General features: G+C 32.9%; 1 protein-coding gene across 5 annotated transcripts in view; it reads left to right on the top strand.

Annotated features, from left to right (window-relative positions):
• The window catches only part of LRP1B (LDL receptor related protein 1B), a 1,798,389-nt gene that overhangs the window by 1,194,241 nt on the left and 576,851 nt on the right, over positions 1 to 27,297 (top strand). For all 5 annotated transcript variants that reach the window (XR_012497488.1, XM_074335786.1, XM_074335783.1 and 2 more), the window contains 3 exons: positions 9,782 to 9,956; positions 10,805 to 10,899; positions 27,112 to 27,261. Coding sequence is in view for 4 of the 5 variants with exons in the window: in XM_074335786.1 (XP_074191887.1) it covers positions 9,782 to 9,956; positions 10,805 to 10,899; positions 27,112 to 27,261 (420 nt within the window). In the remaining variant the exon portion in view is untranslated. The remainder of the gene's footprint in view (positions 1 to 9,781; positions 9,957 to 10,804; positions 10,900 to 27,111; positions 27,262 to 27,297) is intronic.

The following is a 27,297-nucleotide window of genomic DNA, read 5'->3' as shown; positions in this document are numbered from 1 at the left end:
GAGGTAAATGTCACATTTTGCTTTTAAAGATTAGGAAGTATTTGTTCAAGTTTGCCATGCTATGAAATAGCAGAGCTTCTTTTCATCCAAGTTTGGATCTGGACTTTTGACTCCAAAACTATCGTCTTTCTCCTAAATGTCCATTTCTTTCAAATAAGGAAACTCACATAAGCACACAGTTTGTGCATCACATTGTTTTCAATGTTCACTTAATATATACTCAGCATACTCTGCAGAGTTCATCTAGTAGTACTTGGGTAAAGGATAGGGGTTAGACCATGTCCTTGCCAATGATTTTATTGTTTATTCTGAAATATTAAGGGAAAACATTTAGAGATATGCTGAAAGCTTTATGAAATTCCAGGTCACTGTTAATAGAATCTCTTTATTTTTATCAGAAAGGACCTCTGATATGTCTGATTATTCTATGGCAAAGTATAAGTTGCTCATCTTTGGAAAATTAAGGATTCAATGTTGGGCAAGTGCTTTGCTTGAGAAAATTATTATTTTTTAGTACTATTATCATCTATCTGGATGAACCGGACTGTTGCGATGAGTTAAGCAGAAGCTAAAATATATGCAAGGAAGATGAATATGAATTGTAAGTGTATTTGTTTATTTCTATAAAGAATGCTCGCTTATGTGCTAGGAAATTTTATATAATATATACATATTTAATTGCAACACTATAAACCATTTAAAAAAAAAATCTCTTCATCATATTGCTACTATATAAAATCTAATTCTCAATGTAACTTTGAATCTAATGGGACCCACTTCAGAGTAGATTTCCATCAGTATTTGAAACTGTTATGCACTTCTGCCAACAATTATTTTGTCACTGAGTAATAAAAATTCATTTATCCCCTCTATTTTGCAAGACACCATATTTAATTGTACCCGGTAATAAAATTGCTTAGAAAATTAAACCTATTGTGAAAATTGGTCCAGAGAGAATGAAAGAAATGAAAACAGGTCAGTAATAACAGTGAGATCTAAATTTTGGAAACAGGCCTTGAATTAAAGTAGAAATTTCGGATAAGGAACATCTGTTGTTTTGCCTATTTCTGAATAGAATTTTCAATTTCCATTTCACCCAGGAAGCCTTTTGGTGAAAGAATGTCAACATCTGTGATTTTATAAAAGAGCAAAGAAAAGAAAGCCAAAAATGACACCTATAAGTGCTTTTCCCTTGAGAATTATGTCTGTATAGCAATAGGTGCTAAATGAACATTACTTCCTATGTTTGCTCTTTGTCTTTTGGCCAGAGGGTTGAAATGCTATTTTATTGCACAGGTGTTTTCTTTTATATATACTATATTCTAGTATACATAGGGAGATTGGATGGATGGGGCAATGGTTGTTATTTAAGTGAGACAGTCCATAACCTCAAGGAGCTTCATATCTGGTTAAAGGATGAGTTAACTAATTAAAATATAAGGCTAAATTAAATAAGGAGTTTAATAAGCGTGTCAACCACTCAGAAAATTAGCATAGGGAGCATAAGGTCTAAAGTGTTCCCTCGGGAGGAAATGCTAGTAAAGTCAATCCGGGTTGAGATATCATTCGGCACAAAGGTTTGGAGATTTGAAAGAGGACCAAGTAATGAGGGGTAGCTAGACCTTGTAGAAGAGTAAATTAGAAGGTTATCATGGCAGCAGATCACAGGTCTTAGACCAAGGGAGGAAATGTGATTGTGCTTTTCTTTTTCCTTCAAGGTAATGAAGACTTTTACAGATGAGTATAGATAATTCAACCTCTTTTGAAGAATCAGGTGGATATTTGAAAGTTAGATTGAATACTGAGAAATTATAAATAAGGGTACAATTAGAAAGTCATGGAAATATTGTACATCTGAAACAAGCATTAGACTAGAACAATAAGAGGTATAAGAAGGTGACAGACACAAAGGATATGGTAGATGTAGACGTAATTGAACCTGATAACTGAGAGAGAGTTGAAGTTGACTAGATAATTAGAAAGAGGTTGGAGACATTGATGCAGATGAAAATAAAAGAAAGAGGCTTGTTCCAGACTTTTCCCCAATCAACAGTGAGTTGTTTCTCTATGATAGGAATAATTATAGGCTTACGACATTAAGAGATATGAAGATTAGTGAAAATTTATAGTTCTGCCCCTATTTCCTCTAGAAAAAATATAAATGTGAGCTCATGCACATGTGGTAAAACTGACAAAACCAAGACCATGATAAACACTAAATTGTTCAGAGTTGGATTAAGAGATATGAAGATTAGTTAAAGCTTATAGTTCTGCCCCTATTTTCTCTAGAAAAAAATATAAATTTGAGCTTATGCACATGTCTTAAAACTGACAAAACCAAGAACATGATAAACACTAAATTATTCAGAGTTGGAAAGGCATAAAATTTATGAAGGTGAGCATAGATGGCTTTTAAAATATTTGTAATGTTCTGTTTCTTAAATTGGATCATGGTTTATGGATGGTTTATTAATCTGCATGCCACATGTTATATGTAGTTATATATACGTTACATACATTTATAATTCTTTTATATATATGTTATATATATATATATATATATATATATATATATATGTGTGTGTGTGTGTATATGTATATATATGTATATATACATATATATATAATTTATCATAACTGCAACAAATTGAATATTTAATATTTACCAAGTTCCCTTGAGAAAGCTTTTCAAAAACTTACCAATTTTAAACTTTGCTCCTAAGAACAGAAAAATAATTGCTCGGAAACCCACCTCAAGTGAGTTTTGATTGGCTATAAATATCTACCCTCAAAAATTCTAAGACTTGAGATCCCCTCCTACCTCGAAGACATCCCTGAGTTGGGGCAAAATCCTTTGTTTTTGTGCCCACTCCCAAGATGCATGTGTCAACTGGTCCACTTTATGCAGGGGTGGGAGGGGGTGGGGAAAGAATAAATCTCACAGGCACAGAATTGACAACCAGTTCTTTTTAAAATTTATCTACATGTTAACCAATTTATGTGCTTACCCTCATCCCTCTTTCATCTAAGATTTTCTGTGATCATTTCTCTCTGAATTATATACTGTAATGTTCCTTTAGTAAGTATCTGTTAGTGGTAATCTGATATATTATCTGAAAACATATTTATTTAGCCTTCATTTTTTGAAATAAACATTTTTAATTGTGGTAAAATATACATAATATAAAATTTATTATCTTGACCTTTTTAAGTATATAGTTCAGTAGTGTTAAGTACATTCACATTGTGCAAACGGTCTTTAGAACTTGTTTCATCTTGCAAAATTGAACCTCAACCCCCGCTAATTCCTGGCTTCTTCTTTCTTTGTCTATGAATATAACTACTCTAGGGACCTCATATAAGTGGAATCATATAGTATTTTCCTTTTTTTGAATGGCTGCTTTCACTTGTCATGATGTCTTCAAGGTTTATCCATGTTGTAGCATGTGTTAGAATTTCCCTTCTTTGGATAAAATTCCATTGAATGTATGTATCACAGTTTGTCTATACATTCATCTGTTGATGGACATTTGGGTCATTTCCACCTTTTGGTTATTGTGAATAATGCTGTTATGAATATAGGTGGATAAATATCTCTCTGAGATCCTGCTTTCAATTATTTTGGATATACAAGTTACGTACCACTTACCAATAGGGGTGCATTCTGAGAATTGCCTGGTTAGGTGATTTCATCGTTGTGCGAACATCATAAAGTATGCTTACACAAACTAGATGGCATAGCCTACTACTGTAATTGTGTGTGCTATACTTTATATGGCTAGAAGCATAGTAGGTTTGTTTACACGAGCATCGCCATAAAAAATGTAATTATAGTGTAAATTGTGATAATTGCCTTTTCTTTTTGTAATCCATGTGCCTGACTTAAACTTGGAATGCTTAAGGGATGCATTTCAAAGAGGTATCCCCCTTCAAGGGAGGCTATCTTGAATAAACACATGGCCAGCCACACAACTAGATAAATAGCCAGGCTAACTTCATGCAGTGACCCTCCTTCATTTATGAGCTCTCAGTTATTTCCATAACTGACCATTTGGTGTCTTTGTTTTGTTGTTGTTGTTGTTGTTTGGTTTGGTTTTCCTCTTCCTGTGCTTGACATTTTTGCTTTTATGTTTTAAATTCACCACTAAAGAGTGAGCCCTCGGAACCCTAGGCCCCCCACACACTGACCATAATAAGACGGGCACCTCAGGCCCATGCCAGAGCTCTCTCTGCCCACAACCTCACTGTGTCCCTCCTACACTCCAGAGCCTGTAAGCAAAAAACTCTCTTTCTTCAAAGTTTGCTAATGATTTTTGCTGAAGGGTGTCCTACAATTTTATTAAGAACCCCAAGGATCAGTCCAGTTGTAACATTGGTTTAGAAAGGGGAAATGTCTGTGGGAAGTTACCCAGGGCCCAGGTGAAGAGCCCACAGGTATTTCTAGCTGATAGTATTACTATGGTTAGACTGAGACCAGTACAAAATAGTAATGCCTTGTACCCGTACAATGTCACCACGGTTACAACATCACTAAAGCTACAATGTCACTAGATGATAGGAATTTTTCAGCTCCATTATATTCTTATGGGACCTCCTTAATGTGTGTGGTCTGTGATGACCAAAATTCTCTATGCAACACTTGACTATATACTCAGAAGTGGAATTGCTAGGTCATTAATTAATTCGATTTTTAATTTTTTTGAGGAACTGCCATACGGTTTCCCACAGAGGCTGCATTATCTCACATTCTCACCAACAGTACACAATTTGTCCAATTTCTCCACATCCTTCTCAACACTTGTTATTTTGCATGTGTTTTTTTTTGTTTGTTTGTGTTGTGTGTGTTTTTAATAGTAGCTATCCTAAGGTGTTGAGGTGGTATCTAATTGTGGTTTTTATTTGCATTTCCTAATGATTAGTGATGTTGAGTGTCATTCTATGTTCTTGTTGACGATTTCTATATCTGCTTTGGATAAATGTCTATTCAAGTCCTTTGCACATTTGTAAATCAAATCATTTGGGGTTTTTGTGGTTGTAGTGGTTGAGATGTAGTATGAAAGATAATTCTGTTGAGTACAAATTCCAAGTTCAGAGTTATTTTCTCTCAACCATTTTCAGATATCATTCCACTATTTTTATCTCCCCTTATTGCTGTTAAAAATCTCCCTGTTTGTCTAATTGTTATTATTTTTGGGGGGTGATGTCTTCTTTTTTCTTTAGCTGCTTTAACATTTTCTTTTTTCCTCACGACAATATGTTTTTTTTATTTTTTTATTTTTTATTTTTATTTAGCTACTAGAGGCTTCTGCTTCCTATGGTGTTATGTCTTTCATCAGTTCAGGGAGAAAAGAAAAACCCTCAAATATTATCTCTGACCATTTCCTCTAACCTAGTTTCTCTATTTCTTCCTTTGTAAACTCTGACTAGATGTGCTAGACTGTTCATTCTTACCTCCAACTCAATCTTTTTGTTTCTTTGTTCTGGCTCTGGCTAAATTCCTTCAATTTATTTTGCAGTTCACTACTTGATATGTGTCTAAGCTGCTAGTTAATCCATCTAATGTATTATTATTTTTTTAACATTGTATTTTAAAAAAGTATTCCTCAGTTATTTTTGGTTCTCATTTATATCTTATGGAGATTCCAAAAATTAATGAATATGCCTTGCTCATTATTTCAAAATATAATTTTCTTTGAAAATATTCCACCCTTTTGTCTTTATCTTACACATAATAATTTAAAAACATGTAGGCTTTGGAGCTTTAAATCTGTGTTTATTTTTCTGTGTACTCTTTCTCTCACATCTCATTTCTTTGTGCGCTTTGTTGTGTGTGTGTGTGTGTGTCTGTGTGTGTGTGTGTGTTTCAATTTTCAGTCCTGATCTATTATGAACTCAATCTAGAAATTGTGAGGGCCTGGGTTGAGGAATATTTTTCTTTCATAAAGGATTGGAATTTGCTTCTGCTGGAGGGAAAATTAGTTGCTGTAAGCCAGGATTCACTTTAATTTGATTTCTCCCCTACCCAACCAATGAACCTTATTGATAAATCAGGTTTCTCTTGCCTGAATATAGACTTATGATTATAATTACAATTTTTTTTTTGTACCTAGAGAAAGGACAGAGAACTAAGTTTTGCTTTTTATTTTTAAATTGTTCTCCTTTTTAAGTAGGCAGATTTATTTTTCCCTAGTCACCTGTCACTGAGTATTCAAACCCTTCTGATATTCCTGAGCTAATTCATGTTTATCCCTCCCACTCTTTGTGAGTTTAAGGACTGAACCCTCTTGAACTGAGCAACTACTGATCCTAAATCTGTAGATTTTTATTACAAGTTTGTGTTCCTATGGTTACACCAGTCTCTGTATTTCCATTTGCCTGCCTTTATGGTTTTAGTTAACATATGAATATGTTTTAGCACTTAGAGATTTTCATGTCTGTCTTTTGATCTTAACAATGCATTTAAAATTTATAATTTATCATGCTTCAGAGAATTTTATGGCAATGAAGGGCTTTTCAGAATATCTAATCCACCTTAGTTCAAGAAGTGAGTCCATGGAAATAGAAAAAAAATGAACTTTTTGAGAAATGTGTTCAGAGGTCTTGGTCTAACTTACTTGAACACAAGAGTTAAGAGTCAGAATTTAATATCTCAATATTTTTATCAAGGAAAAAATGTCATTAAAATGCTGTATGTTTAAATATGGCATCACCATTCTTGTTAAATTTATCAGGGCACTCTAAAAAAATCAGATTTGGACATAAAGAGTGTTTTAAAAATAAGGCATACATTTTCTTTTAGACATAAAACTGATCATTAAGAACTCCCTCCAAGCTAGTTGGTGGAAAAAGGTAAGGATAGAGAACGAGAATTGAGAGTGCCTGAATATGTGTTTAGATACGTACAACTGAAAATAAACTTAAGTATTTTATGCCTGATATTTCTAGCTCAACTCACACATATCCTTAAGGTTATCATTCATCAGTTCATTAACATTTATTTTGAAGGCAATGTTGTACACGTTTGGGGACAAGAGCTATAAAGATAAATTAGCAAGGAGCCTTCCCTGAAGAAGAATATGTAAGAGTGGTAATATGCCAGCAAATAATTATCACCTTAGGTAGAAAGGCATTGGCCAGATATAATCCTGTTGAATTAGGTAGGTAGAGAAAATCTTTCTGGCAGGATAATAAGGAAAGTTGATTAGGTTTTTGTAATTGAAGGGTGACGTTGCTATCAGCTGGCCTATTTTTCATAAGGTTTAGGCAAGTGGAGCTGTAATAGAGTATGAGGTCCACATAATCCCTTATAGGTTAGAAAGGTCAGGACAAGTCCGGGGATCTGAAAACACATCAGTATGACTAAAGTGTAAAGTAATTGTTAAAAATAGTGAGAAATAAGGTTGGGAAGGTAGTTATATTCAGATTATATAGAAAGCCAGGCTAAGGAATTTAGACATCAGTTTCTAAGTGGTTGGAAGTTCGTGAATACCTTGGGGCAAACAAAGATCATAATCCAGAGCTCTCTAGTCAGAAAAATGACCTGGCAGCATCTACATCAATAGCTTGAAAAAGGAAAAAGACTAGATGCTATGGCAATGTTAAAAATAGAAGTAGATTTGAGAGATCATGAACCATACAATTGACAAGAACTAAATAGGTATTAATAGCTTACACGTAGCTATGGTTTCCAGTTTAACAGTGCAATGTATTTTCTAGGCCATATGATTAGTACTCAATCAGAAATGAATAAAAGCATTTCAGCAGCAGAGACAGCCAAAAGGAAAAAAAAAAATCTTTGGAGAACATGGATTAGAGGAAATAAAAATTAATTTGATTTTCTTCTTTTTTTGCCAATAACAAGCAATCCAGGGTAAAAATGCAGAAAGTATTAAGTCCTTAGATTGGCAAAGTACCTCTCAACCCTGCACCAAGGTACATAAACACACATCATCTAATGTAATATTCACAGCAATCCTATGTATTATCTATAATTAGCTTAATTTTCCCAATAAGAAATGAAGCCAAAATTTAAGTGACTTGATTACAGACAAAAAATAGGCACTCAACCTAGAACATGAAGCCAAATCTTCTCATTATAGCAATATGGTCTCTCAGCAACTTACTAAGTCCAGAGGGTGAAGCAGAAGGAAAAGTATCCTGGGTGAGGCAATAAATGAGTATCACGCATGACAGGTTTCTCTTTACAGAGGTGTTGTATTGCTTTTTTTCTTTACTTTTTCCTTTTTTTTTTTTTTTTTTCCCTCGAGGAAAGAGGGAATTGGATGAGGATAACTAAAAATAAAAGTCAATTTCAAGTTTGGGGTTTAGAAATGAAGTTCACATTCAAAATCCGTGAACATAATCAGAAAAATTAATGATGAAAGGTAACTTGCAAAGTGAGTGGATGTTGATTAGAAGACAAATTGAAACATGAGGAATGTCCTGTAAGGGCACTGGGATTAAAAATAATTTAGAAATAATGAAAGTATTATTGCATAGGAAAGTAGGTGTGGTCGAGACTGGAGGACATCAGCCTGGGTTGGAGCCTAGCAGGCCTGCGCTGCATTTTAGAGCCCACTCAGAACTGCCAGGCCTCGCCGTCTTATTGTGCTCTTTTAAATTTTGAACTGCTTGGCACATTTTACAATCTGAAGTCTCCACTTTCAGGTGAAAACCTAGATTTCTGGTATCTTTTGGAAATGATCAATAGGAAGAGGTAGAAATTCGACGAGCTAAGTAGCAGCTGCTCTGGGATTCTGGAGCCATTTGGACTGGAAGATAATAGGGAGGGCGCAGAGGCAGCAGAACCTGGGAGCTAGTTAGGATGCCCAGAATCTCAGGCCCCTCCCCAGACATACCGCATGAGAATCTTCATTTTAACAGTGTCCAGGTGTCTTGTAAGTTTGAGTACCACTGGTCCAGAGAACTCTGAAGGTACAGTATGCTAGAGAATATTCAAACTTTGTAAAATAAAGGCAAATGTCACAGACTGAACTGGCCTGCTTTATATGTTAATATGCTAAAAAAGATTTCCTAGTATCCATCATTCTTAACTGTTTATTTTAATTTGTTTCTTTAATTAAAATGTGAAATTATATTTGAGCCTAAATTCCATCTTTTTTTTTTTTTAAGATGCCTAATTGAATAATCAAGGAACAACACCCTAAATATTCATATTAGCTGTAATGAATGGAAACTTAATTAGATTTCAGTAATTTCTGTAAAATCCACGTTGGTGGGATGTTAAAAGGATTTTAGTTTCTTTGTTCATACCGCCATCAATTTTTGTGAATTGTCTGTTTTAAAAGATGTTCAAATCTGGTGGTTCTTTCAGGAAAGTTGAATTGTTTTATTTCAATTCAGAAACAAATTGGCACTTACAACCTAAAATAGTACAACCCACAAGTACTTTCTCCTAACTAGAAAGATGTGCTACCAATTGGAGAAGCTATTACTCTAATTTAAATTTTGGTCACTTTGGTCCATAGGACTCTCCTGCCTGTATCTGCTCCTAAGTGCTTCCTGGTGAATCATTGACTGGTAGTGTAATTTCAATGCTAATTGTTGTGTCAGGTTTTCAAATGGCTCAGCACTAAGACATTAATGATTATTCATGCCTTAAGAAGGGCTGATAAAGGAATGAGATTACAATGTTGTACAATTTTAGCTAACAAATTAAAGTGTAAATTAAATTTTCCCTGAGACAGAAAATAACTCACTTGGAAAGCCAAAAGAATGAGAAACTTCATTTACTTTTAATTTTCTCTTTCCTGTTTTACAGATATACAGAGTATCAGAGGGCTAGCAGTGGATTGGGTCTCACGCAATTTATACTGGATTAGCTCAGAATTTGATGAAACACAAGTTAATGTGGCACGACTAGATGGCTCTTTGAAGACCTCAATTATCCATGGAATCGATAAGCCACAGTGTCTTGCAGCTCACCCAGTCAGGGGGTAAAGTATGATTATTTTTATTTAGTTTTTCAAAAAATTCACACACCTTTGCTCTGATTTTATATAAAAAAAACTTTGTTTAACTTAGGGGACACATACATATCATCCATACAGTCAAAAAAAAAAAAACCCAAAAAACAAAAAAACACAACAATTATGAATATGCAAATTGTAAAAGAGATCCCTGGTTAGAGATTTCTGTTATCTGTATAAAATCAGATTTTTATATATTATTGTAAGATCTCATTACCTCATATTTTTTAGAGAGAGATGTGATGGTTGAGAATTTAAAAAAATGCAGGGAAAAGTCATTGATTTCATTTCAGACACAAATTAGTAATAATATATTTACCGGATGTTGATATTATGGTCACTCCTAATTCTCCCATTTTCTGACTAGTCATCATGTACCCACATAGAGAGCTTGTGTAGGGCTAAAAGAAATCCTTTCTCCTCAGCACTTGCAATGCGGAAGGTTGAAATGACTTTGTTCCCTTCTAAAGTATCTGATTTATCCAAGCCAAGCGGAATCAATACTGATGAATTACTTTAAATGGAAATAATGTACTGTAGTCATACTTAAATATTCAGTTGTGAATGTAAGAGGAAGAAGGAAGTGAGATAATTGTCCTTCAAGTACAGTAAAAAGTAAGAGTGGTGCTTTCTTCCCAGGCAAATATGTTAGGATACTGTCGACAGGTGTTTCAAAAATTGAGGGCCTTCCTGAAAATGATTAATCCTGAGCCAACGATTTACTTTGATACTAATTTTGTTCTTTAGTGTATGTTTCTAGTCAACAAGTAAGTCTGTATCTAATATTTTTAAATCAACATCTTTTTTGAATTAAGGAAACTCTACTGGACAGATGGAAACACAATTAACATGGCAAACATGGATGGCAGTAACAGCAAGATTCTCTTTCAGAATCAAAAGGAACCAGTTGGTAAGTTTTGTGGGTTTTTTTTGTTTTGTTTTGTTTTTGTTTGTTTGTTTGTTTTGGTTTTTTTTTCTCCCCAATACTTAATCACTGCAGTTTTTAATATGACAAATCTGCACTTGTACAATGTATCTTTGATCTGGAGGCGGAAAGAAAATATTATAGATTAGTAATAGAAATTAAATTAGGAATTTATCAATTTTATTGAGTCTATTGGTTCTATGTTGGGTAAGGAGAAAACATTCTTTTGTTCTGGTAAAGAAGATAAGTCTTTTGATAGAATTTTTACAGTATCTTAAGTACTCAAATTGCTTAAAACTTAATGTAATTAATAAATATCTTGTTTTCATTGATGAATATCTGATATGTTGCCAGTGGCAGTATAATGTAGTAAGACTCCCACTGTCATGATTGTGTCATTGTTAATAGTTACAATGATTTGATTTTAAATATTTATTATTTAGTTTTCAGCTATTTTTCATTCATTCTGAAGTGTATTTATTTAAGTTTGCTTTTCTACCTTTGCCAATGATTGTAAATTATTTGGTAAAATGCCACAGTGCTGACAGAGCTTTGGCTCATTCCCATAAAACTTCTTTGAAAATCTTAAGTACAAAAATTATTCTAGAACATATGTTACATAATTATACATAGATATGTGTACATTATAATCTTTTCAAACTGTAATACTCTATCTTCACAATTCCTTATGTTTATTTGAAAGCAAGAATTGTCATTTGCTCATTTTCCATTTCAAACTACTTTTCAAAAAATCCAATAATTAACCTGAATTTTGATATTATGTTAAATGTGTAAATGATGGAATATACAAATTAAACTCAGAATTTTGCTTTGAATTGAATGTAGTATAGTTTTAAATCTATGAGTAAAATCAATATGCAATGAAACTTTTCAGCAATTTTATTCTTAATTTTAGAAATGTGGAAGTATACTTGACTAGCTCATTTTTAATAGTGATGATTTAATAAAGGTGTAGTATCGCCAATATTTGCAATACATAATTATTTTCATGTATAACCTCTGATATGATACTCTTAACAGCTCTTTTGTTTGGCCTGTTTGTTCTAAGATTTGATACACAATTGAAATTCAAAGTACTGTTAGAAATTAAAGCAAATCGAAATGCTTCCACAGAAGTGTGGAAGATGACAGAACAAAAGAAACAAGGAGCTCTAAAGATTAGCATCCATACAAAGAACTTAATTTGGACTGAACTGATTCAGTCAGCGCTTATCTGGAGTTGTTCAGAATATTTAATATGGGGAAATGAGTATGATAGAAATAGTATGAGCAAATAACGTCCTTACATTCTAATGTGCTGGCTATAGGTTACACTGGAATGTTACATGCTTGTTTTTATAATGGGGAAAAGCTTATTTTCTTTCATACTAAATATTCATCCCCGTACTCAAAGTAAATTAAAGAAAAAAAACTAACAACATATATAAGGAAAATTTATCAGTAAGGAATTAGTGTTACTATTTATGCATCGTAATTGGCCCCTTAGGAGTTATGTACCAAACGATAGTTTTGAGTGTGTATGGATGATGATTCAATATTTAATAACAAATATTACGTGTCTACTCCATGTCAGTTATTATTACATTTGAAAGTAACATTTAAATGAATTAAAAATGACAACTTTTAATTTTAATTTGTGCAAGATACTCTATTTTACCAAAAATAACTCAGAATCCTTTACAAACTATACCTTAAATTAGTGTTGATGAGTATGGCTTCTGAGTCATAAATTTATTCAGTAAACAGTTCTTTGAGTATAATATTTTTGTAGTAGGCCTATTGATAAAAATTTCACACTGTCCCTTTTCTTAAAAAGTATAGGGACTAAATCATTTTAGATTCCATTAAATTAGTGTAACTTAGTGACCTTGTGCAAGGTACTGTTAGCTCATGATACTTGTTTTTCTCATTTGTAAAATCAAGACAAAATTAAGTTTTCATGAGAATTGAATGAGGAAAACTTATGAGGGGAACATCTGGCCTTTAATAATAGAACCTGTAAGGAGTCGTAGTAGAAGGTATGCTGGTCCAGTAAACTGGAATTTGAATGATTTAATTGTCTGCAGTATTAAAAGTATAAATGAGTTCAGTGAAGAATAAACAGAATAGAAGCCATAGAAATGTAGTAGAGGAGTCCATGTAACCTGGTGTGCTTCTGAGATAAGCACATTTTTATGCAAATGTGAGGATTTAACTCTATAACACTGTATTATCTTGCTGCTAATGTTGAGAGGCAAAAGAGTTTGAAGTACCTATTTTCAGATCTTCCCAGCATAGTCCTTAGGACGAAAAGACAACTGGGCACTCCCCTTGCTGCTATAGTTCTTCATGTAGTTTCCAAATCTGTGTTACATACAAGTTCCTTCTGGTAACGTTCTACTTATAACTAACTAATCATGTTAACAGGTTATAAGATTGATGGTTTCTGGGATGCTGAATGAGAGATGTATAATATATATGCATCCATATGTACAGACAACAAATCATTTTATCTGTTTGTGTCTCCAAAATCTGGATGCTCTGTGTCAAATGCCCAGTTTGTTGTAGCCTACCACACTTTGCCACAGATATCTTTATTTCAGATACATAAAGGAAGAAAGTGAGTAGATGAAGTCTTTCCCTGCCTCTATTCTTCCCTACCTCTTTACAATGAGCAATGTTTCTATGTCAGTAGATCACTAACATCGCTCTTTGATAACATTCACCATCCTTAATGGCCACTGCAAATTAAGGTAATTAAATTGTTCAAAGTGTAAAGTACAAGAGGAAGAATGAACCTCGGGAACCTGGAAAGTAGGGACAACTTATACCAATTTTCACATTCACATAAAGCGTTCATTTTGCTGTGTTTGGCGGACAACATGGTTGGGAAAATAAGTTATTTTGGGAGCCAAACAAATCTAGATTTGAATCTCTGCATTGATACTTATTAATTCTGTGACTTTAAACTTTTATCTAAGGCAGAGTTTGATTATAAGATGTTAATACGAACTTTTGGGGTTATTTTTAGAATTAAAGGCATACAAAAAATTGGAAAGAGAGTGAATCTTAATCAAAAGAGGAATGAGTAAATAAATGCAGTGGGTTTATGTGCTGAAATAGTATATATACATACAGATATGTTCATGTATATATGTATATATAAGGGCATAAATATGTCTCAAAAGCATTAAGCGATAAAAATAATTAGAAGAATAACATGGTATGGTACCATTTATAATTTTCAAAATTAAATGCACACCAGCCATTAATGTATATTGCTCATAGATGCATGTATTTATAAAACTGGAAAAAAATAAGCTGGAAATGTGCACACCAGTTTATTTTATAGCAGTTGTCTTTGAGAAGGAGCAATAATGACATTCAAAAGGAAACTTTTATCTTTACCAAAGGAGATTTAACTCTATTAAGATAATTTACTTTATATTTCACAAAATGATTCAAATGAAATTCAATAAAATGATAATACTGTTCAATTTTATGTAATGAATACACGAGTATTATTTTTGTCTCTCCTCTGTGTTAAACGCTGTCTCCTTAAAATATCCCCAAAACAACCTGTTTTCTAGACAAAATTGAGTTTTTTGCTTAGTACAATAAGGGAGATCATTATTAACTCATCAGCATCTTAGTAATGTCTCTGATGGTGTTACCGAACTCAAGGGGTTCATTTTGCCTGTGCAAAATGAGGTCAAAGGCGACTCGGACAGGAGTTTGGAGCAAAGAAAGTAGTAAAGGTTTCTTTAAGGCAATGGTATCAAGCCCAGAGACACAGGTAAGCTAGTGCTTAAAGAACTGACTCCCCTATGGCATGGAGGTTACAGATTGTATAGGGCAAAATCACAAGACGTCATGGATTAGGGTTTTGAGGTCTTGTTTTGAGCTGATTAGTCTGAGGTGAGGGTAATGGATCATTTTTTCAGATCTTGAAGACATGTCTGAGGTCTTTTCCAAGTCCCTCTGTCCAGTCTCATGGGAAAGTAGCCAGGGGGTCATTCCACCTTAGGGCTCAGGAGCTGCAACATAACTTAGGTCAAGATGTTATCTTTAGCCTGCTAGAGGTCCAGACCACGTGACCATTAGTCAGCTCAGGGCTACTGTCTTCTGCTGCCTCTGGTGTTGCTGTTTATCAGGGAGGAAGGTTTGGTCTCAGAGAAGTATATACAGAGGATGCCAAAAAAATGTATATACATTTGAAGAAAGAAAACAGCTATATTAATTGTAATACTCAATGTATATCGATAACAGAAGATGAATACAAGTCACATTTGACTTCTGCAATTACAAGCGGTGCTCAACACTTACCATCCACATCCATACACTTTCTGATTATGGCAAACTACTGCTTGAGCATAGATAACATCTCTTAAAATGTGTGTACATTTTTTTGGCATCCCCCATATCAATAGAGAGGGATATGTATTCTAGAGCCAGGATTTAAACTAAATTTAATCAAAGTCCTAAGGACCCTAGGTTTCAAGGGGCAAAATAAAATTTGAAATAGTAGTTGAGATTTTGCAGAGCCTGGTTTAAGGCAGATATTTCAGTTGGAGTCTTGGTCAGGATTAAGGATCATTATATAATGATTTTTAATTGTTGGATCCAGAAAGAAGATTTTGAAAGAAGATGGTTCAAAGAGTCTGGAGGTAAAAATTGGCATTTGATGCTTTTTTGCTGAAGAGCTGATGGGTTATTCAGGAAGTTCCTGAAATGAACTATAATATTATCTGCAACACTTATCTTACTGGACAAGAGTTTCTTAGAATAGTAAAGTTATGACCTTGAAGTCAGTGGAATAGCAAAGCCACATTAACATAGACAATGAGATGTATCTTGGGTTTTAGTCTTATCTATAAAATGTCATCGATCCTTTTCTTCCCATTTAAAATGCATCAAAACTATTATTTTGTAAGAAAATGTGTACATTAATGTATTCTTTATCAGCTGACTCTAAAAAGTGATCTCTAATAGGACACAGTTGTGTCTCCATCACAGTTACATGAAAGAAACAGAACCTGTAGTGTGTGTGGATAGGAAGATAGATGGATACAGGGATAGATGGATATATATATATCTCCACACAAATGTTGGCACACAAATGTATCTTCAATAAATATTTGTTGAATGAAGTGAGTACAGTTTTCTCTCCAATAGCAAGAGGCTCTTACAGGATTAAGTAAAACTAAGATTAATTTATATATCTTAGTTGAGTAAGATTACTTTGTTAAAAAAGTGCCTATTTGGTTATCTGGCTATAGATTTGTGTTGAATTTCATCCAATGTATCTGATGAGTAGGAAACAAATTAAAGTACTTTCAAATCCATATTTATAGCATCATTTTCTTAAAGTATGGAGTACAAAATATATATTCAGTGGCTTGCTTATAAATAAATGAAAGTCTACCTATGGGGGAAAAGTTGGAAATATTTGTTTTCTAACTTAGCTTTTCCATGTGTTCCTCTTGCTGTTTCTCCTCCCTCCCCCATCTAACCCTGTGGCCATTTGGCTCTCATTAGCACCTCAGAGATTTCTTATAAAAAGAACAGACAAAAATAGTATCAGTCAGGTTATTTACTTATTGACAAGTCCTTTTGGCACAGGCTACAAGGATGAAACCAAATTATTTTTAGAGTAACCCTCTTATCCATTTTGACTTGGATATGGTAATTTTTAATTTATCCTAATAGGCTAGAGAGATTTATATTTATAAATTAACTATAAAGATATTACAATGAATGAATCTATAGGAAAAAATGTTCTGTCTATATTCAGTGTTTAAATTATGTATTTGTGAGGGATTGGCAACAGTTAAGATGACACCGGTTTCAAAAGTATTATAGGTGCTGATTTATAACTGTTGCATAGTAACTATTTTTGAAGTTATAATAATTGCACAGTGTGTGCTTGAAACATTTTCTTAAAATATATTCAGTAATTATATTGTTTACTAATTTACACAGAATACCAAAGTGTTTTGTTTTATTGTGTTTTTTTTAATGATTTTTTTTTTTGATGTTATATTTTCCTCTCTTTATGGAGAGTTTAGAGCTGTGATGCAGATAAATAGACAAACTATTGTTTCTTGGTTTTATATGTAAATTTAAACTGCTACTTAGTGTAGCATCAAGGTTAAGATTCATAAGGAAACATTGAACATAGAAGAATCTTTGAAATACTCTCAAGAATGCAAGTCATTATAATCCCACTTTATAAAATTATTTTAGAACTATTCCCTGGAGATGATTTCTAAAATGGAACTTTCCAGTACTGTGACTGGACGTATGCAAGTGTGAGCAAAATAAATACAAACATGTTTGTGTTGGTATACATGGTCAGCATACCAAGGAAACACTTACATACCTAGGAATGTTTATTACTGTGTTATTTACGCATTAATTTCACTGATATTTAGCACTGCAGGAAATTATTGTGATTGTTTTTTCATGATGAGTCTGTCTGGGTAATCTGTGGCTTAAGCTCCTGCCCACTGCTTTCCCTAAAACCATGTCCGTGAAGAAACTTACGTGATTAGGAAAGGAGGAGCTGATGTTCAGTTGATTTTTTCCCTCATGCATGTTGTCAGATTATAAATTATTTTTTTCCCAGTATGTTAGGAGAAAACACAGTATTCTCTCTGGGGAGGCGGGGAGGTGTCAACTGAAAATAATCATTATCTGTCACCCTTTATGGACCCTATATATATTCTCACCATGAAGCCCCCACGCATTTGTGTTTGCATGCACTTAGCCTGGGATATATGATACAGTAAGACCATGATCATTTTGCAACAAAAGTAACATAATTATAGTGACTACATTTTAAGCAGTTGGAATATGTCAAGCACTTGCAAAATGTTTTGCATTAATCATCTCACAGTAATCATTTCTGGAAGGCTTTCTTATTCTTATTTTATAGATTCAGAAACTGAGGCTTGTTTATAGAAGTTAGTTGCTTGTGATGAATGGTTGATTTGGGATTCAAATCCAAGTTTATCTGCTTCCAAAACCATATTAAATCCTAACCATTATGTCATGCCCAGAGAGGCTAATTTCATATAGTAATTACCTGACCTCAAGCAGAGATCAGGGAATAAAACTGGTACTCTTTCAAGCATAGAAAGCGGGAAATAAAAATCCAGACCTTGAGTACTCCTGAGAAATGTGGGCCCAATTACATACGACACAGCAGTCAGCTTTTCTAAGTAGCCAGAGGTGCACAAGACCCAATTTTACCTCTGTGCCAGTTGTGCCTCGCAATTAATTATTTCTGAATCTTCAAATGCTAGTTTTAAACTGCAATGTCACTGATACTCGAGGCTTTCCTGTTTGTGAAATTACTTTTATATTCTAATTCACTGGATTTCCTTTGCTTGTTTGCTGTTAAATCCATAAGTGAGATATACTTGAAATAGAAGTGTGTTATAATCTTATCAAAACTTGCAACTTGGAGTTTTATGAGTGTGTGTCACTGAAAACTAAGTAATTGTAGCCTTCAGGTAATTTGTGCTGAATAACTTTGTTTCTTTTAAATACAAATCAACCTTTCAGTTATCCATTGTTGAACTAAATATCCTCAATTAAGATTTATTGCTCAGTCTTGGATACATTAATTGCTTAAAGCAGTTTACATAACAGAGGATTTTAATTTACTACTTAAAGCCATTTCCATGTTTAAAATGTTTACATATTAGGAATCTTATCTCTTAAGCCTCAGAAAGCAACTTGACCTGTCAATAAGCATTACCCATTGTGGTTTAATCTTAAGAATCTTCTGTGTTACATATTTTATTTCTTTGATGTTTTCCCTTTATTTTCAGTGTAATCTCAACCCAAAATCGTTTTTACTCAACCTTCCCGTACACCTACTTGAAACCTACAAAGCATTATTTTTATTATGTAATCATTTCAAACCATATTCTTTATAATGTGGATTTTGAAATATATTCATGGATAACATTCATAAGTACTTTTACCACATCAAAAGAATTCAAGGGACATCACTGAAAAAAAAGATAAGAGTAAAACAAATTCCTGAGTCTGTTTTCTTGCTTGATAATGCAGTTATTTTATTTATGCATACCTATTACTCATCATAGTAACTTTTATGTATGAAGCACAATCAATATATAAGGCTGCACACTCCAAAATAAATAAGAGTAGGTTACAAAAAAGACCAGAACAATTGACAAACTAATATTAAAATTACACATGCATTTGCCCACAAATAATTTAAATTTATTACACTGTTTCATCTGATCATTCATGTACTCATTCTTTCAAATGTTAAGTGTAAAAAACAAAGTTTATTAAAAAAAAAAGTTTTGAACTGTATACTATGGGTAGCAGATCCTGAAAATAAAAACTGGGACCGATTATAATGATGGTCATTGTCTAATAAAGGAAGAAGGCATGGAAAGATACAAACCATTTGATGAGATTTTTAGTAGAGTTAAAAAATAAAACACTGAATGTTGCTTGTAAGTACTATCTTCTAGATACCATACAGTTAATATAACCAGACACTACCAAAATAGAGAAAGCAACTCATTCTTTGTGGGGAAGAAAAATAGAGAGAAGAGTTATAACCAAATTGGTGATGTTTTGAAATTTCAATTATCTCTTGAAGAATAAATGCACTTCAGTTTTTATGGAACTGATAGAGGAAGGGGCTTTCCGTATTCTTAGCAAGAAGGTAAACAGGCATAGTAGGCACAAAACAATGGGGTATGTCTTGAAGACTCTGAATGTTTCTGTGTGGCTAGGAAAAAAAAAAAAAATCTTACATAAGTAACTGTTGAACATATCGACAGGAATTATAATTAAAAAAATATATATATTAAAACGACACAATTCAGTGCTTTTAAAATATTTTGTTTTATTTTACCTATCAAGCTATTGAATGTAGTTTTGAAAAATTATAAGATTATAGATACTAAAGCTTTTAAAATGACCTTTTAGAGCAAAACACTTCTCAAAAAACAGCGTGTCACTTGTCCTGGCCTTTCCTGTATTTTTGCATGTGTTATTTTCACAAGGCACATGATTTTTGCCAATCATCAAGAACTTGAAATGTAGGGTAAATTGACCCAGCTACAATGATTTATGTGATAGATAATGGAGGAGATGCTGAAATTGTATCTTAATATTATAAGCAACAAGGAACTACTGTGTTTACCCGAAAATAAGACCTAGCTGGACAATCAGTTCTAATGCATCTTTTGGAGCAAAAATTAATATAAGACCCAGTCTTATAAGACTGGATATAATATGCTATGATATCATATCATCATATCATATCATATCATATCATATCATATCATATCATATCATATCATATCATATCATATCATATCAGACTGGGTCTTATATAATATAATATTAGACCAGCTCTTATATGATATAAGATCCGGTCTTACATCATACGAAATCCGGTCTTATATAAGACCGGGTCTTATATTAATTTCTGCTCCAAAAGACGCATTGGTCTGAGCATCCAAAGAGCTGATGATCTGGCTAGGTCTTACTTTCGGGGAAACTCAGTAGCATCTTAACAAAGAACAATAAAATTTGTACAGAAGTTACAATACAAAGGAAAAGTGTGTTAGGCTTCCAAGGGATACAAACTCTGAAAAGGTTATTATATGAGGGAAACTAATGAAGATAAGGATAGATTTAGTAAGGTTTGTTATGTAAGTTTCTCTCACTGTCATTTCTGGGCTGATCAGAGCTTAGACTCCTCATGTTTAAGAGTCTAGCCTGCTTTTAGGCAAATAGTGGGGGAAGACAAAGTGCTTTTATTTCGCATCTGCTATTTCTCAATTGCCTTTGGTTCAAAATAATCCTTAAACCAAATTGGCATATTTTGGAGTGGTGTATTCTGATCTTCTACATACTCAACTAGTTGTTGAATGGTATGTTTTTCTTTTCAATTGACATTTTTATTAAGATTATTTTAGATGCATATGCAGTTATAAGAGTTAATACAAAAAGTTCCTATGTATATTTGATCCAATTTTCCCCAATTGGAATGTTATGTAAAACTGTAGTACAATATTACAACCCAGATACTGAACTTAATGCAATCCACCAATCTTATTCAGCTTTCATGTTTTACTTGTACTCCTTTGTATGTTTGTGTATGTAGATCTATGATTTTATCATGTGTGAATTGCTGTGTACACTACCACAGTCAAGATACTGAATAATCCCAATGTAAAATGATACTCATATTGCCCTTTATAATCACATATACCTCACCTCTTATCACCCCTCCCCTTTTCCTCTCCATGCCATCTGTCTTCCACTTGTATAATTTTATCATTTTAAAATGTTACATAAATGGATTCATACATTACATAACATTTTGGATTGGCTTTTTTCTCTCAGCATTTATCCTTCAAGAGTTATTGAAATTGTTGCATGTATCCAAAGATTTTTTTTTTTTTCTCTTTTTTGCTGAGTAGTAAGCCATGAAATATATGTACCACAATTAACCGTTCTTCTGTTGAAGGGATGGGACCATTCCAGTTCTTGAGCACTACAAATAACTCTGCTATGAACGATATGTACAGGTTTTAGTGTGGATGTAAGTTTTCATTTCTCTGAGATACATTACCAAGAATGCAATTGCTGCGTCCTATGGTAACAGTATGCTTAGTTTTATAAGAAACTGCCAACCTGCGTTCTAGAGTGGCTGTGCTGTGTTGCGTTCCCCCCAGCAATGTGTCAGGGATCCAGTTTTTTTCCCCTGCATCCTTGCTAACATTTAGTATTGTCACTATTTTTATTTTAACCAATCTTTTAAGTTTGTAGGGATGTCCACTGCCATTTTAATTTCTATTTTTCTGTGATGTTGAACATTTTTCATGTGCATATTTTCCATCTGTATATCTTCTTCTGTGACACACCTGTTCATTTTTTCCCCTCTATGTTCTAATTTACTTTTTTTAACTGCTGAGCTTTGAGAATTTTTTTGTTAATACTAGTCTTTTGTTGGATATGTAGATTGCAAATATTTTTTTCTGACACTGAAGCATGTCTTTTATTGGCTGTCACAGAAACATAGTTTCTAATTTTGGTGTGCCTGTATCATTGAGAGAATATTATAATTATGAATGAAGTACACAATATGAGTATTTCTCATTATTACATTATGTCAAATTCAATAGTTGTAGGGATTAGTAGATAAATGGTTGAAAATTTTATTACAGGTTTTAGTTTGAAAGGGAAATCCAAAAACGTATACTAATAATAAATACCTAACATTAGCTGAGTGCTTTCTAAATGAGCCAGATACTATTATATGAGTTAATTATTCTTATTCTTACAACATCACAATGGTGAAGTGAGTGTGAAGTCAGGTGATGGCTACCCATCCTTCTATTAGATGAGTCCAGACACACATAGACAAGTGACTGAAGGATGGCATCTTACATTTTTATGTTCACTTATATAGTGCAGGGATTGTTCTTCAGCTTCCTCAGCATGTTTATTCTTTAACTTAGCAAACCTAAGTATTCTCCTGAGGGATAATTATGCCTCTTCCAGTGGACTCTGAAAAGATCTGCATTTTGGAATATCCAAAACATTATAATTGTTTGTCAGTGTGTTTTCAGTAGCCAGTTTCTATAACTTTCACAATTCCACAAGGAGGAGTTATTTTCTATTGTCTGAAGACAATAATACAAAAAGATTATCTAGAAGAGTTCAGTGTCATTTATTACATGTGTCTAGAGGCCTTGAAGTTAATCATCTACACTTTACTATCCAGAATATGTCCGCTTTGCCATCTATATCTTAATATTTCTATTTATCTGTCTCCAGAGAACTCACCATCATGACACACTCTCCAGCAAGATTTAAAAGACCTGGTTGAACTTATTAAAAATTCAAGTTTGAAAGATTATAAAAATATGCAGCATTTAAAAGGAATTTCTTAAATATTGTATTCTAAAATCATCTGTAGTTTAAACAAAAATATTTATGCCTACGACCAATTCAAACCAATTAAATTAGAATTTCTGGGAGTGGGGTCCAGGATCAGTATTTTTAATAACTTCCTAGATATTTATAATGCACAGCAAGGAATAAAAATTTTAAAGTTAAATTTAATAAGTGATGGAAAATATTAGGAAGTTACTATATCTAGAAAGCCTTAATTTTAAAAATTCATTTTTTTCAATATATTTGCATTTTTGTTTTAATTCCACATTGTGTAGTACATTGAGTTAGTTTTGAGTCATTTGAAAAAGAAATGAGACTTACAAAATCAACTTTCAAGTCTTAGTTGTAACATCATTTAAAACTTAATAGATTTATTTTTTTAGTAATACATGGAAAATATATTTAGATTATATTGTTTTGAAAATATATGTTTCTTACATCAATGTGTGGATTATTTCTATTATGAGAGCCATTGTATCATTTTGGCAAATTACATTGTATCATTTAGGAAATAAAATGGCCTATTTCGATCAGATGTTCAAATAAAATAATAAATTAAGGGGAATCTTTGGCTTAAATTCAAGAAAAAAAGTGTTAGCATCAAAGCATATGGATTAACTGCATTTTTGTAATAATGGGAACTATAGATAAAGGTAGATTTTTCTTTTCATAAAGGTTTTTCAATTTATATGATGACAGTTTTTCCTTTGATATACCTATTATGTCATTGAATCTAGGTTTCTCTTTTGATAAGCAGCTTCAGATGATTTAAAAAATAAACATGTTTTACAGAAACAAACTATATTTCTAGGGGTATATTCTTCAGACAGATCCTACAGACCTTTTGAAGATTTAAAAAAATCTCAGTTACCCTCTCTGAGGACCTTCTAGTACAGATTAAGTATATTTATTTGCATGTGTTCCAAAGTTTACCGTCATGTTCATATTTGATGTTTTCTCATGGCTATTGATTAGCCTTTTAAAATCACTGAGTAGTTTCAGTTGCATCAAAACTACTATTAAGTCTACTGCTTTAGTGATTCATCTCTAGAGCTACAGAAATCTGATTCAGAAATTATTCCAATAAATGTATACCAGTTAATTCTTCAGGGTTATTAAAACCTAAGTGTATGATAATAACAAAATGAAAAATCTTAGGATGTGAAAATATTTATATTAATGAGCTTTATAAATATGTACTTCTAAACATACTTATATTTATGAATTTAAAACATATATCTCCAATTTCTTGAATTCATAATAAAATATTTTCATTTTCAACTCTATTTTGTAAACCTGGGTATAAACATACTCAAGAACATTCAGGGATTAAACTGATGTATTTACCAGGAGAGAAGATATTCTATATTGAGGTGGCTAGGTGACAGGCATCACATGCAAATATAGGTTAACATAGTAACTTTAAATACTTTTTGTGTGTGAATCTTAAAACTATTAATCCTAAAATATTCAATCTTAATATAAAAAATATAAGCTGTACCAAGTAGATCTATTTCCTATTGCCTTATACTAGTGTAACTGGGTATAAGTAGTATATTGAAATAATTCTGTCGTGAGGATAATTTAACTGTACTAGGCACAACTCTTTGAAGACAACTTATAATTTTCATTGTGAAATTATTTAAATCATTCATTAATTCATTCATTCATTCAATGTTTATAAATTTTGTTTTTAGTTCTAGGCATCATGATAGGCACTAAAGATAAAAAACTCACTGACACACCACCTTCCCTCTATGCACTTGCACCCCAGAAACAAAGATGTTCCATAGTAGAGTCTGGGTAACTTTGACCAAACTCTCTAACTTCCCAGCTCTCTATGATAACTGCTTTACACAGCCTAAGTTAGACTCTAGAAACTGCAGGATGTTCGGTGGATGAGAAAGTTTTGACATTGTGGATAAATTTGAAGTTAGGTACACTCAGTATGAATGCACTCTCTCCTTCCAAAAATAAATTAATTTCCTAAGAAAGAGCAGAATAATACTGATTTTAAGAAATCAAGGTTAAGGAAAATAATAGTTTAGTCTATTGAAGACAGGAGTAAAGTCACTAGTGTAAATGCAATTCCTTTACAATTGCTAGTGATGGCTAACAAATCAGATTCTTCAGTTTCTTTGGAGCCAAAGCAAAGAGAGAAATATGATCGGTTACAATTTTATATTTTCCCTATATAGCTTTTTCTGGCACTGAGCCCTGAAAGAAATTTCTCCCATGGGTCCTTGTGTAAAGAGGTCGCTTTGTGATGTACTGCTTTCAGATACTATATCCTGGGAAGTATAACAGCGTGTTTCCTATGGCTACTTATTGTAGCATCCTTCATTTAAACCAAAGGCACAATGCCAAACCTCAGTTCAGCAAGCGATTCAGAGAGGGCAAGAAGACAGTGGTCTGAAAATGCAGATAGCTCTCTAATGATTTGGCTTGATTAAGAGATATAATTTAGAAAACTTAGAGGGACAGATAATGTTCCTAAAGGGAATTATTCATAAATGTATTTGTTAATTCAGTTCTTGATGAAAATTCGGCAACAGAAAGTTTGGAGTTATATTTTGTACCATAAATCTGTAGTAAAGATATTCTTCATTGCTGATTAGAGGTGGAATTTTGTGCTTTTAGCATAGTCAACTAAGCAGAAGGTAAAATAGACCACTTTGGGAAATTAAGTGGTCTAAACCAGAATTTATTTATGCTAGAAAGATGCATGAAGATGGCTTAAGAAGTCCCTGTAGAATAACCAACTTTCTCTCATTAAAAACAAAACAAAACAAAAAGTGAAAGGTGAATAGACTTTCACCCTGAACATATTACACCATAGAATATGACTGTAATAGTTAAATCATTTGATTATTTTTCCATACTGATAAAAGGCAATCACCCACTGTGGTTATTGAAAAAAAAAATTGAAAACTTCCTCCTTGAAATGTCTAATTTTATGCCCTGTGTTTTTTCTGGTAAACCTTCCAGACTCTATTAGCAAAACATACCAATAAGTCAATAAATCATCTGGTATATTCTATAGGCTGGTTATTTCTACTTGATTAAAACTAGTCTGGTAAATTAATTCCTCTCTCTGGCTTGGGGCTATTTATAATTGAGAATATTTGGGTTATGTTTAATTCTTTATCAATGAACTTAAACGCATGTAATTCTATTCAATCATCTCCCTTCCTCCCTCCGTCCCTTCTTTCTTTTCTATCATCCTTTATTATTTTTTTCATCTTAGGTTATTTTTTTTTTTTAATAGGAGAGAGAATTTTGTGTTTTTTTTCACTTCATTCTCTGAGAGAGATCTCAGAGACAGTGTATGATACTGGATGACTGAGTGTATATGTTTCCACATACCCTTTTTCACAAGTAGTTGTGGATCACAGAAAACCACCATGGAGCCACAAAGTTATCATTACCCATGCACTTTGAGCCTACTGAGCATGCAATTAATTAATTAGATATGTACTAAGAACCCTTGGCAATCAAAACATACATGGAATGGGAATTCTGAGAACCATAAACATCACTCTAATATGTGAAACTGTCCATAAAATACAATAAAACTAACCTACAGTGACACACTATGCCATTGGCTTAGTTCACTTGCTTGTTGAATGATTTATCTCTCTATGGTAGCCCCTAAATGAGCCCAATTCACTTCCATATGTCAGTGAAATTACTAATTGTTGAAATTCTTCTACCTTTAGATTTACTTGAAAAGAGTTGAAACTTCTGATATAGATCTGTAATTGCCTAAAGTAAATTTTACTGAAAGTAGAGGAGATATTATAAATTTCATCAGTTAAATTAGTATGCCAAATTAATATAACATATTCAGACTTTCTGAGGCTAAATGGTGTAATAAGAGGGCAGATACTCAATCTGGAAATAGAAACTTTTTAAAAATTTCCAGAATGTCCACTTACTATTATATCTAAGGATTTGTTTCTTAACAAGGATTATTTTCCTTATCCATAAAATGGAACTCAGTGTCACAAGATTGTTGTGATAATCAACAGATATTCCTATTAAGTGCCTATAAAAGTATATTATTTCATAGAGAGTTAAAACAGCCTATGTGTATTTCCCATTAGCTTGACCTTATATTTTAAGACAAAAATCTGAGTTTGCAACATATATTTCCCCCTTCAAATCCAATACCAGGTGAATATTACAATTTAAGTGGCACTGTTATGTTTAAGATGTATAATTTAATTGCAGGTCTATCGATAGACTATGTGGAAAACAAGCTTTATTGGATCAGTTCGGGAAATGGAACCATAAATAGATGCAACCTAGATGGCGGTAATTTAGAAGTAATAGAGTCAATGAAAGAAGAATTAACAAAAGCTACAGCCCTAACCATCATGGGTAAGTGTAATGGTTCTATAGCTAGGATTCTTCGTA

The sequence above is a fragment of the Rhinolophus sinicus genome, linkage group LG01 (genome assembly GCF_036562045.2).
Source record: "Rhinolophus sinicus isolate RSC01 linkage group LG01, ASM3656204v1, whole genome shotgun sequence".
Taxonomy (NCBI): Eukaryota; Metazoa; Chordata; class Mammalia; order Chiroptera; family Rhinolophidae; genus Rhinolophus; species Rhinolophus sinicus.
This window is presented reverse-complemented; position numbering and strand designations above follow the sequence as displayed.